General features: G+C 36.3%; 1 protein-coding gene across 1 annotated transcript in view; it reads right to left on the bottom strand.

Moving 5' to 3' along the window:
• Positions 1 to 1,291: 1,291 nt before the first annotated feature.
• Positions 1,292 to 12,637, bottom strand: part of LOC146406979 (uncharacterized) — a 449,061-nt gene continuing 437,715 nt past the window's right edge. Inside the window, exon 7 of the mRNA XM_085014099.1 lies at positions 1,292 to 3,145. Coding sequence (XP_084870225.1) covers positions 3,032 to 3,145 — 114 coding nt within the window. The 3' untranslated portion in view covers positions 1,292 to 3,031. The remainder of the gene's footprint in view (positions 3,146 to 12,637) is intronic.

Raw genomic sequence — 12,637 nt, 5'->3', positions numbered from 1 at the left:
CAAGAATTACCAATATGTGACAAAAAGACATGAAGTGAGCAAATGCTTTGGAAAAATCGTGGCAATATATTTGCTCAATATATGGTTTTCACAAACCTTCAATTTGTAAAAGAAAAAAAAGCAATATTTATAAAGTGCAATAAAATGAGGCATGCTGTACTTTAACACACAGAACTTGTGGCTATCTTCCTTAAATATTATTTGACATTAGAGTTGAAGTATTCAAAGTCTTAGAAGCAAATTTCTTCTGCTCCAGTTTCACATTTTGAAAAATCAGAATAGATTAGATTTTATTTTTAAATAAAAATATTCAATGAAAGTTGATATTAAAGAATGGTACATGAATAGAAATGCTTTCAGAACAAGGTTGCATTAATTACATCAGCCCTAAATTGCCATATCTGCAGATTTTACATCTGGGATTCAACCAACCTTGGATCAAAAATACTCAAAAAGGAATTCCAGAAAGTTCCAAAAAGCAAAACTTGAATTTTCCATCTGCTGGCAACTACACATAGCATTTACATTGTATTAAGTATCATAAGTAATCTAGAGTCGATTTAAAGTATATGGAAGGATATAAGTAGCTTATATGTAAATACTATGCCATTTTATATAAGGAACTCAAGTGTCTGTGAATTTCGGTATTTTAAGATGCTCCTGGAACCAATTCATACAGATAGTGAGGGACAGCTAGATAGGGAGAAAAGTGAGGATGGTTAGAAAGGGATAAAACCACTTTGAATTCAGGAGTACTAGAGGTATTAGGAGCTGCCTGGCATTTTGAGTGTGTTTTTTGAGATGAATATGTATGTGTGACTGCCTGGGAAAAACAAAAACAAAAATTAGCTGCCTTTGGATGCATCATTGAGGGTTTGTTTATTCAGTAAACAAAATTTGAGGTGAAGAAAATCTGGAAAAAAAAGAAGCATTGGTTTCATATGTTGGCTGGTCATTAGTTTCTGATTCACTGCTGGAACAAATTAACACAAATGCAGTGGTTTCCACAAATTTATTATCTTACAATTCTGCATGTTAGAAGTCCAACCTGAGTCTCACTGGGTTAAAAATGAGATGTCTTCAGGTCAATACTGCATTCTGGAGGTTCAAGGGGAAATTATCCCCTTGGCTTTTCAGCACCTAGAGCCGCTCACACTCTTAAGCCAGGGCCCTCTCTCTCCTTCAAGGCAGCAAGGGCAGTTGAGACCTCATATCTCATCACTTTGACGGTGCCTTCTCCTTCCCTCATCTTTTTAAGAACTCTAGAAGTTATACTGGATAAAAATCCCTATTTTATTTTATTTTTTAATTGTAGTATAGTTGATTTACAGTGTTGGGTTAGTTTCAAGTGTACAGCAAAATGATTCAGTTCTACATACATAACTATTTTTTTAGATTCTCTTCCCTTATAGGTTATTACAAAATACTGAGTATAGTTCCCTGTGCTATATAGTAGGATCTTGTTTATCTATTTTATATATAGTGATATGTATATCTTAATCCCAAATTCCTAGTTTAACTCTCTCCCCATTTCTCCTTTGGTAACCATAAGTTTGTTTTCTATGTCTGCGGGCCTATTTCTATTTTGTATATAAGTTCATTTGTATTATTTGCTTTAGATTCCACATACAAGCAATATCATATAATGTTTGTCTTTGGCTTACTTCACTTAGTGTGATAATCTCTAGATGCATCCAGGTTGCTACAAATGGCATTATTTTATTCTTTTTTATGTCTGAGTAATATTCCATTGTGTATATATACCACAAATTCTTCATCCATTCCTCTGTCAATGGACCTTAGGTTGTTTCCATATCTTGGCTATTGTAAATAGTGCTGCAGTGAGCATTGGAGTGCATGTATCCTTTCAAATTATGGTTGTCTCCTGACATATGCCCAGGAGTGAGATTATAGGACTCTGTGGTGATTTGCTCTAATACCTCAGTATGCCTTCCTGAATTTTGATTGGGTTCTCTCCTTCTATGAGCAGACAAGCATAACAGAGTTTTAAAAAAAAATAAATGCCTTGATCCAGTTTTGAGATCCCAGCTACAGGCGAGTCAGTTCCCTTCCCTGAGTGGCTGATTGATCAGCTTCCCTTATCAGGTTCTTATACTATGGGGTCCCTAGGCCACTATGTATCAGCCCTAATTACACAGGGACTAAATACAAGACCACTAATCCCTGTGTCCTAGAGCCCACAGAATCATTTAAATTAGCCAGTTCATAGGGAGTCCAGGAAAGCTAGCTAACCACACTCCATTTGCCATACATAAGCTGCCCCCTCTAGCTCCAGCTTGCTGTTATACTGTCCTGTGTATTAGACCTTGTCTGAACCCCTTCTCTCATTTTGAACTGTAAGTTATATGGGACTCTGCCTTTCATCTATCCTATCTGAGTGCCTGTGTGTTGTCTCAGTGTGTTGTGTTCTGCCATCAAAGAATCTTTAAATCTTGTGAAACAGCGAACCCTTTCATCCATCCATGTAGCCTTCCATACCACAAACCCTTGATGCCTATTCACTATAGGCAAGCCGTATGCCAGGTCACAGAGGTGATTACTGTGGTCCCCATTACTGATGGCTGTTGAAGATGCAGCTTTCTCTCCTATCTGAGTTTTTGCATATTATCAAGTGTTTCCTCCTTCACTCTACTTTTAAAAAAATCATTTGTTGCTGAAATTAATATTTCTGCATTGCTTTTGCACAACCCAATCAAGGTAGCTGGAAATTTGTGTGCATATGAATTTTAGGAATGAGACATTCCATTTGCATTTATATGGATTTGATTTGCCACAACACTGATTGGATATACTCTTAAATGTTGTGGCTACTTGAAGATGCTGACTATTGCCAAAAGTTTTCTTCAAGACGACTTTGACACGAGAACTACTAAAGAGAAGTCAATACAGAAAATCTTTTGTAATAAAAGAAATTCAAGTAACATTTTACCAAATGGTGCCGTGTGTAAAAAAGTATTTTTTTTCCCTGTCAGAGGCAGCAGGTATAGTCTTTACTTGAATGACCAGTTCCTTACCTTGCTTTGGTAGAGCAGCCCATCCATTTTAGGATGGTGGGAGAGGTCACAAGCTCATCTGAACATTTCTCTGGTGGACAGGGAACTGTATGATTCACATTTGAAGTTCTCTGTTGTTAGAAAGGGATAAAACCACTTTGAATTCAGGAGTACTAGAGGTGTTAGGAGCTGCCTGGCATTTTGACTGTGTTTTTTGAGACGAATATGTATGTGTGACTGCCTGGGGGAAAAAACCACACACAACAGAACCTGAAGCAAATAACACTAGGTAATATATTGCCCCTTGCCATCAGTCATATCATATGCAATGTAAACAGAGTGAAGTAATTTGCTCCTTTCTTGGATTCCATTATGTATATGTGTTTATTTAATCAGAACTAAATGATATTACATGAAGTTCCCCTTGCCCTCCTGAGGAATCCAGATTCAACACTTTCAGCGCTGTTCAGTGCTGGAGAGCGAAGAAAGTGTAACCATAGTGATGGAATGGAAATGATTTTCTTTGTTCAGAGGCTTCAATATCCAACAGACATTACAGTTTTCAAGGTCAAAAATATATTAGGATGAGATAAAAATTAAAGAAAAATGTGCTGGCTTAGCTACAAAAGCTAATTTAGTTTATGCATTATAAATTATGTTAAAATGACTAAAATGAGATTTCTCAGCAAGAACTAAATGTGTGGTTTCACAAAACTAATTTCCAAAGATGAACATGATTACAGAATTTAGCTTTAAAAGCTTTTCAGGCCATCAGAGAAAACAGCAAAGCTATCAATTATCAGACTTTAGTGGTGCCTCTGTCAGAAATATAATGGTATTTTTAGCATTCTGCTCAGCGTTTACTAAATTAAGAATGTCTACAAACAAATCAATTAATTGGGACATTATTTAATTAAGTAAAACATGTGATCTGCCAAAGAACCTTAAGCAGACGATTATAACAAACATCCCAGTAGCCTTCCTCCTTTATGGAGGGAAATAGCTGGCCGAGCAATAAAAAGAAGATGGAAGCTATGGAAAATGAAGCATTGATAAAACAAGCAAACACAGCCTCATGCTTTTCTGGTTCATACTGCATAGTTATGTAATTTTAAAAAGTGCTTGTTTTGAAAATCTTTGGTTTCCTGGGAGAAGGTCAATCTATCTGTCAGTCATTCCAGTCCTGCTAGGTTGATATGTGGCATTTGTTTTTTATAACAGTGCATATATACACATGAAAGAATATGTATTATCAGCATAGAACACCTAAGTCTCTGGATGCTAGGAAGTTACTGGGTTTCTGATATTTGTTTTTGTGTTATTGGAAACCTAAACAGCTCAGATTCAGTGAAAGTGTATTTTGGAACCACTGTAAGCCAGGCACTCTGTAACAAACCCCCTCATTCAACCTTTTCAGAGTCCTGTGAGTTAGGTATCAAGATCCCAGTTAGAAATGGGAAACTGAAGTTCAAAGAGGTGAAGTACTTTCCCTGTATTCATACACTTAGTAAATTGAAGAGTTGGGATGTAAATCCATGGCATATGAAAATACCAAATCCCAAACAGTTTCTATTATTCCAGAAAATCTTTTCTGCAGTAAAGCCAGCACAGACTTGCCTAGATGTTAATGGGCTGTACCAGTGAAATTTCTACCTGTTTGGCCATCAGAGTCATTGGAATACATTGTTTCAAATGAGAGTTAGCAATGATTTGGTTATGGAAGGAGCAGACTATCATCAAATACTGCTTGGACAAGTCAAAGTATCAAATTGCCTAATCCCACTAGGCATCATGGAAAAGGTAAGACAACCTGTTCACTACAAACAACTCAGAATAGAGTTCAATCCTTACTAGTAGTAAGTGCAAGTATGGATCAAGGTTAAAGATGTCTGATGGAGAAAAGTGAGGCATTGACACTGGATGTATAATAGCAAAGTTGTGACCTGTTGGAAATGTTAAAACCTAATTTCTTCTTTCTTTGTTAATGAATATTAGTTTTTTACATATATCAGAATAATGAGCTTGTGTGTTGGGGAACCTCTCATGGGCTGTACCAAACATCCTTGAAATCATTTTCAGAAATCATTTGATATGAACAATTATGATTGTCCCTCTTCAGATGACTTTGCAATCCAAGCCAAGTAGGTCTTCTAGTTCTCTGTTCTTTCTTCTTTCCCTCTAAGCTCCAGGTGCATCCTTGATATGATTATGTATCTGGATAAGATAAACCTGCTGGGTTATCTTTCTGAAAATTTCTCAAACATGACATGGAGGTAAGTCTACAAGTCATTGACACCCAATTATCTGAGAATGATAAAGAAGCCATGAACATGAACGTGCTTTCACATTCTTGTCTCACTAAATATTAATTTTTAAGTCAATGTTTTGTTATTTGTTATTCTTCACATTTTTATTAGAAAGTAATAGGTTAAACTTAAAGAAATCAACATGGGGAGTTTCTAATATCTCCACTCAATTCTAAAAACTTAAAGAACCTATTATGTTCATCTTCAAACCAGAGAGAAAACATCATATTGCTCAACGCACACCTGATGAGGTGGAATGCTGGATTTACTGGCTGGAGCTGCAGGGAGGGACACAGATGGACTTCACTCTTTGCCTGGGGTTGACAACATGTGAGCAAAATGCTTTGCTATAATTAGGGTAATTTTGTATGCAATGGGGAAAGCAACCCTTTAAATGTCAGTGTGGGATTCAAGAGCAAAATATGTCTAGACATGTGAAACCTTCCACACTGAAAGAAGTTATTGAAAAATGATTCATTTTTACATCCTCCACCTGCTGCCTTATTATCATCATATTGATTTGAGAGAGGGGAAAAAAAACTTTTTCCAAATCATGATACTGAGATATGTTGCTCATAAGACACACAGGTTTTAGCACTCAGTCTTTATTGAGTATTACCTATGTGCTAGATATCATTTAGAAAAATTAGAATAACTCTCTTTATCTTAATGGTTCAATTTTCATTAAAATTTTTGTCATGTGTATTAATCAGAGTTTAGGATCAACTAAACATGGATTATATTAAAAGGAAATTATGACTTCAGAAATATGCTTTTTATGTAAAGATAGACATTCGTTATAGTAAGATTAAAGTTGTTTTCCTCTGTTATCTCACTATTCTGGACACTTTAGAGACATTGTTTTAGGCATCCTCCTGTATCAGTTGTTTTTTAACCTGTAACTACAAGAATAACAGCTAGCAGTGCTTTAAACAAATAGTTTGTTTTTCTCACATAGCAAGGAGTCAGGATGTAGGTGGCTTTGCTTTGTTGTTTGAGCCACTCACTGTCAGGGACAGCCTCTTAGCAAGTTTCTTTACCTTTTCCTGATGGTCACAAGATGGTTGCTGCTCCAGACATCATGCCTGTATTCATGCAGGATGTTGAGGGGCAGATATACTGCTGGAGAAGTAAGCTTCTTTTATCATAAAGCAGGGTTTTCCGGATCCCCTAGCAAACTTCCGCTTACCAATCACTGATTAGGCAGATGACCATTCTTGCCTTCAGAGAATGTGAGACATGAGTATTTAGGTGTTGGGACAAACTCTTAGGTTAGCTATCTAACAGTGCCTGATACCACTTGCAATCAAATTTGTATTTTAAGACTAGACTTGATGCTGTGGCTGAGTGAAATCAGCTATAAGTCAAAGCTTTGTTATAGAGGAAACAGAAACAGACTTAAAATCAAATCTCATCTGGGTTTAAATCTCAACTCTGCAGTTCCTAGTTTGGGATCTTAAGCAAGCCACTTATTTTTATAAGCTTCAGTTTCCTCATCTCTAAATGAAGATAAGAATTCTTTTTTGTAGGTACGATAAAGATTAAATAAGGTATCTTAAAATGTCAAGTACAGATTTAAATTGAAATTCACTAAATTGTTCACATATTCATTCTTTTTTTCATTCATATATTCAGTTGGTCAATATAAACTTTATTTAAGGGAAGCAACTGGGAAGAGGTTATCACTGGTCAGGTTCCTTCTGTGAGACCAAAGATGCAGTAGTTAGTCTCCTCAGGGGCTTAATCCTAAGGGTGTATATAGGGGAGCGGGTGGAGGGGCTGTGTGTGGTTACTCAAGCCTCTTGATAGCAATAAGGCAGGGATGGAAGAAGGAAAGAAATTAACTTTTTTAAATACTTCTTACCTGCTTCTCTTATCCTTATAGCATTTTTTATCCAATAAGCAGACTTTTTTTTATGTTAAACTAGGCTATTAAGCTAAAGCCAGAATGGATTTGACCTCTCATACTTCTAAGATGCCTATATTGTACAGTGTTTCCATCTCATTCACTCTTTTATTTCCCTGGGAACCCATCACAAGTCCCTGGAGCCTGCACAGAAAGACAGTTTGTTAACTACTGCTCAGGGTCGCACACCAAATCTTTCCTTCCTTTCAACCTCCAGCTAATATTCCACAAATAGATTGGTACTAAATTATCTCTCTCTGAGAGTCTATTTCTTTCCTATTTAGAACTTTTCCATCCAGTTCTATCCAGAGATGAAAAAAATAGCCATTACTCAATACTAATTTGGAGTCTAAACTTTAGGAAGTGTTGTCCACTTCTTCATTATTGCCTCTTCTCTGAAGTTCATTATGCCATCTTTGCCACCCTGCTGATCTGTCCAAATGTGGCCAAAATAGCTTATCCAGTCTTGCATGGGTTTTTTTCCTAATGCCTGTGATTAATGAAATTTGCTATATAGAAGTTCTATAATACTGTGCCATGATTTCTATGAACAAGTGAACGTATGAACATAAATAATTCTTCTGAGAAATTCCTGTTGTGGCTCGGCGGGTTACAAACCTGACTAGTATCCATGAGGTTGCAGGTTCAATCCCTGGCCTCACTCAGTGGATAAAGGAGCTGGCATTGCTCTGAGCTATGGTGTAGGTCACAGACACAGCTTGGATCCAAGTTGCTGTGGCATAGGCTGCAAGCTGCAGCTCCAATTTGACCCCTAGCCTGGGAACTTCCATATGCCACACTTGCAGCCTCCTAAAAGCAAAAATAAAAATAAAATAAAATAAAATAAAATAAAATAAAATAAACAGGAAAACATAATATCTTTGTTCTTTTGTTCTTCCCTCTATCCATCCTTCCCTCCCTTCCTCCATCCTTATTTGTGTCTGTCCTCTCCCTTCCCCACCCTCCTTCCCATCTCTTTCATATCTGGGTAAACTGCAGAAGGAGGCACCCTGAGAAATGACTAGTAATCTGTATGTAACACACTGATGTGTAACAGATTGCTAATGTATCATTCCTAAAGAATGGTATTGAAACCATCATTGAATGGTTGTCAGAGATGCCCTGGTCAGCCACTATAAATAGATGAAAATAGGCATGATGAAGAGTAGGGCTAAGTACTAAGTCCAGACATTCCTCTAGGAGGAACTAATGGTCAGGCAAGAGGACACTAACAGTGAGAGTGGTTGAAAACAAAATAATGTCATTTGTAGTAATATGGATAGAACTAGAGATTCTCATACTAAGTGAAGTAAGTTAGAAAGAGAAAGACAAATGCCATGATATCACTCATACCTGGAATCTAATATATGGCACAAATGAACCTATCTACAGAGAAGAAACAAACTCATGGACATGAAGAACAGATTCGTGACTGCCATGGAGGAGGGGGAGAGAGAGTGGGATGGACTGGGAGTTTGAGGTTAGTAGATGCAAACTATTCCTCTTGGAGTGAATAAGCAATGAGATCCTGCAGTATAGCACAAGGAACTATATCTAATCACTTGTGATGGAACATGATAGAAGATAATGTGAGAAAAAGAATGTATATATATATGTATAACCAGGTCACTTTGCTATATAGCAGAAACTGACAGAACATTGTAAATCAACTATTATTAAATTTTTTTTAAAAAACTGTGAGGAAGCTTTGAATGTAGGCAACATCACAAGACTGCATGGGGCTGAGCAATTAATCCTAAACTTGTGGACTTAAAAAGCATTGGAAACTTTCAATATAGTATCAGAATCATCTAAATGCTATTTGGCCCTGCGATAGTGGTAAAATCTTGATTTCATTCCTGGAGACCAAGTAATAGATTTTAGGAACTTTGAGCCAGTGACCCATTCATCTATCCACCTTCCATTAAAGATTTGCTGAGTTTATATTATGTGCTCAAGCTTGTGCCAGATATTGAGGATACAGGATTAAACAGTCATTGTCCCTAACCCAAGGAAATGAATGAAGAAAATTAATACAGAGCAGATTGTTATAATTTAGTGCAAAAGTGCTAATTTGAAGATATATGTGTGACATGATAGTAGGAGAAGAAAGCATATGGGGAATTGGTATGAGAAATTGACAGTGTATATGGTCATCCTATATAGCCATCTCAGAAAACAAGGGGGACAGGCTGACAATGCATTAAAGTGGATCATCATAAAAATTCTTGAGTCAGGGGTTCCTCATCACCTACCACATAACATTTTTTGTATGACATGCAAGGCTCACCATTTCAATGTTAGCTCTCCATGTTCCTTGGTGGTCCCCAGAACATGTCTTGTTATTTTACCTGTTCATTTCATTGTATATGTTGTTTCCCCCTCTTGATATTCTCTCTTTTTTAATTCTGCCCTCTTTTGTCCACCTGCTTTCAAGAACTTGCTACCCTAGGATTTTATTGCCTTTTTTTTTTAAGGGCTGCACTGGTGGAATATGGCTAGGGGTCAAATCAGAGCTACAGCTACAGGCCTATACCACAGCCACAACAACACGGGATCCAAGTCATGCCTGTAACCTACACTGCAGTTCATGGCAATGCCAGATCCTTGACCCGCTTGACCCTGAGTGAGGCCAGGGGATTGAACCTACATCCGAGTAGATACTAGTTAGATTTGTTTCCTCTGTGCCACAACAGGAGCTCCCTACCCTAGGATTTTAGACTGACTTCATTCTTCATTGTGATCAGCCCAGTTATCACCATTTCAGAGATGTCTTTCCTTTTCAACTCTAAAGTGGCAACCCCATCCACATTCATTATCACATATTTCTGTGTCTACCTTGATTAACAAGTAAACTTCCTGCAAAAGGGGCTCTGATAGTCTTATTCACTACTGTATATTCAGGGTGTGTAATCAAGCTTGCTAAATTAAGCTTGGTGCTTAATTAATGTGTGTTAAATTGAAGAAATAATTGACATCCCCCCTCCCCAATGGAGCACTGCCCCTTGGGAGAAGTAATCATCAGTTTTTATCTGTGTTTTCTACATACATTCCTTGGCATGTAGTAGATGCTCAATAAATATTTGTTGAATGAATAAATGGAGGCCAAGAGAGTTTTTGCAGAAGACTCCAGGGCTGGATCTAAGACATAAATATTGAAGTTCTTTTTGGAACATGAGCTAGCTGCTGAGCTAGGATGGTTTCAAAGTGATTGCTGCTCCAACTGGAACATGACTACTGACCTGACACTGCAACCATGTTGATTCAGTGGACAAATTAAACTTGCTAGCCCTGTTTCAAAGAACAGGCTTTGCAAACCGAAATGGCCAGAGCGGAGAGGAAAACCACCACCCAACCCTTTTCTTTACCATAGTCATAGTTTCTTCAGCAATTATAGAATTGGCATAAAACCTGTGGGAGTCTCTAAAAGTCAAGTTTGAAGATTTTATATACGTTATCTTGAAAAATATTATCCACAAACTCGGAAGTTAAGACCTATATTAAACATAATTCAAAAGAGTAGCATTAAAATGCCAGAATACTTGCCAGAAGTTTTTCACTTTGATGTCTTTAAAAAGCAGAGTCAATATATAGTATCCCCAATTTGCATGCACATTGTTCCTTTTAAAAATTAAATGTCTTCTAAAATGCAAAATGTTTTAGCCTTGCTGAGAAGGTAGCCTGTGGCCACATGGAAATTTTAAGATGCAATTGTTTGAGCAAAGAGTTACAATATTTAGTAAAAATATAAGTTCAAAAGATGAAGGATACTATTTATCTTATTCAGACCAGTCAGTGTTCAAACTGAGTGTTCATGCTGCTTGTAATAATACAGGAAGATTCCTGCCTTTATGTGTATATGAATTATTCTGACCAAAGTTTAGAGAAAAATTAAAAATCATCCTCTAGTTTAGATTTTTTACAAAAATCTTCAGATATAAGTGTAAAACTATTTGATAAAATTATTAACCATAAAAATATCTCTACAAAATAGATTTGCCTCAAAAGATTCTCTATGTATGGATTTGATTTTTTTAAGTTGTGTGTCAAGTGGTATTGAAGAGCCTTTATTTAATTGTATTAGCATGAAATGACTGAATTCAATGCCAATGTAAAGAAAAGTGATTTAGTATCAGATTTTTCTAGTGGAGAAAGCTTCACTGTTTGGTTTTCATTCCTCCAAAGGAGAGTGGACAGTGCAGAGGTCACTTTCTCTCTAAAACAGCCAGAGTCCAAAACACTCGAAAAGAAAGTAGTGAAAGTTCTTTCAGGTTAATCACACATTTTAATCTATCAGGACCTTGGAGATATTTTGAAATATTTTATAAGCCTGAATGAATCAAATTATCTGGACCTTAATTTATTCAAAACATTGCCTTGTTTCACTTGGAAGGTAAGCATACTGAACCCTTGCCCTCAATAGGCTTTTAATATGTTGATGCAGATGGGATAATTTGCACATAAAATGTAAACTGTGGAATGAATGGGTAAATTGTGAAATGATAGTGGAATTAAAAAAGAATGTCTGACATTTCTAAGTCTCATGCTGAGCAAAATTTAAGATTCAGTCAGTACAACTTAGCTTTCCTTTAAATTCTTCATATATACTCCCAGTTAGAGTAGAAATGTTGGAACTGGGGAAAATATATTTCAATCTTTTGAATGATTTGGCATCTCTGATGTTTCAATGTATATATATTTTAAGGTAATATAACTGATTTTCCCACAAGAAATTGGTATGCTGTAAGGATAGTGATGTTAAAAGAAGTATCCCAGAAAGCACCTCCCCCACACCTTTACATTGCTATGGCTTCTAGTACTTCTTCCTTATCAACTTCTGATGACACATCATAAATGTTTATCTCCCACTCTTGAACATAAGCTGACAGAGGGCTTGTTTGTCTTAATCAAATAGAGTATTTAATGAAGTGGTTTGTAAATAAGTATTCAGTGAATTAAAGAGCAAGTGAATAAACCCTTATATACTCTACCATGATACACTTGGCTTAAATCATTGGGTATCCCTAACCACATTGGCTTCTCTTTGGTTTTTCGAACATGGCAGTCTCTTTCCTGCCTCAGGATTCTACAGACATCTTCGGTTTTCTTGGAAAATTCTCCTTGTTCTCCTTCTCTGGCCTGTCCTTTGTCAATATTACCTCCTCACAGAAAACATATCTAACTACCATTTCTAAAACAACCCTTTGGCTACTAGCTCAGGTCCTTTTTTTGCCCATAATAGCATATATAATGTTTTATGTATTATATTATTATATTTTTGTAATAATTATAACAGAATATTAATATATGATATAATTATAATATAGTGTAATAATTATAAAATATTAATAATATAATATAATTATAACATAATATAATAATATTATAATACAAGTATTATATAATATAAG

This window comes from Sus scrofa, chromosome 1 (genome assembly GCF_054392235.1).
Source record: "Sus scrofa isolate SSC_HxYL_T2T_F1_AM1 chromosome 1, Sscrofa_HxYL_maternal_Yorkshire_Landrace_v2.0, whole genome shotgun sequence".
In the NCBI taxonomy this organism is placed as follows: domain Eukaryota; kingdom Metazoa; phylum Chordata; class Mammalia; order Artiodactyla; family Suidae; genus Sus; species Sus scrofa.
The sequence above is the reverse complement of the archived record's forward strand: the minus strand, read 5'-3'. Positions and strand labels throughout refer to the sequence as shown.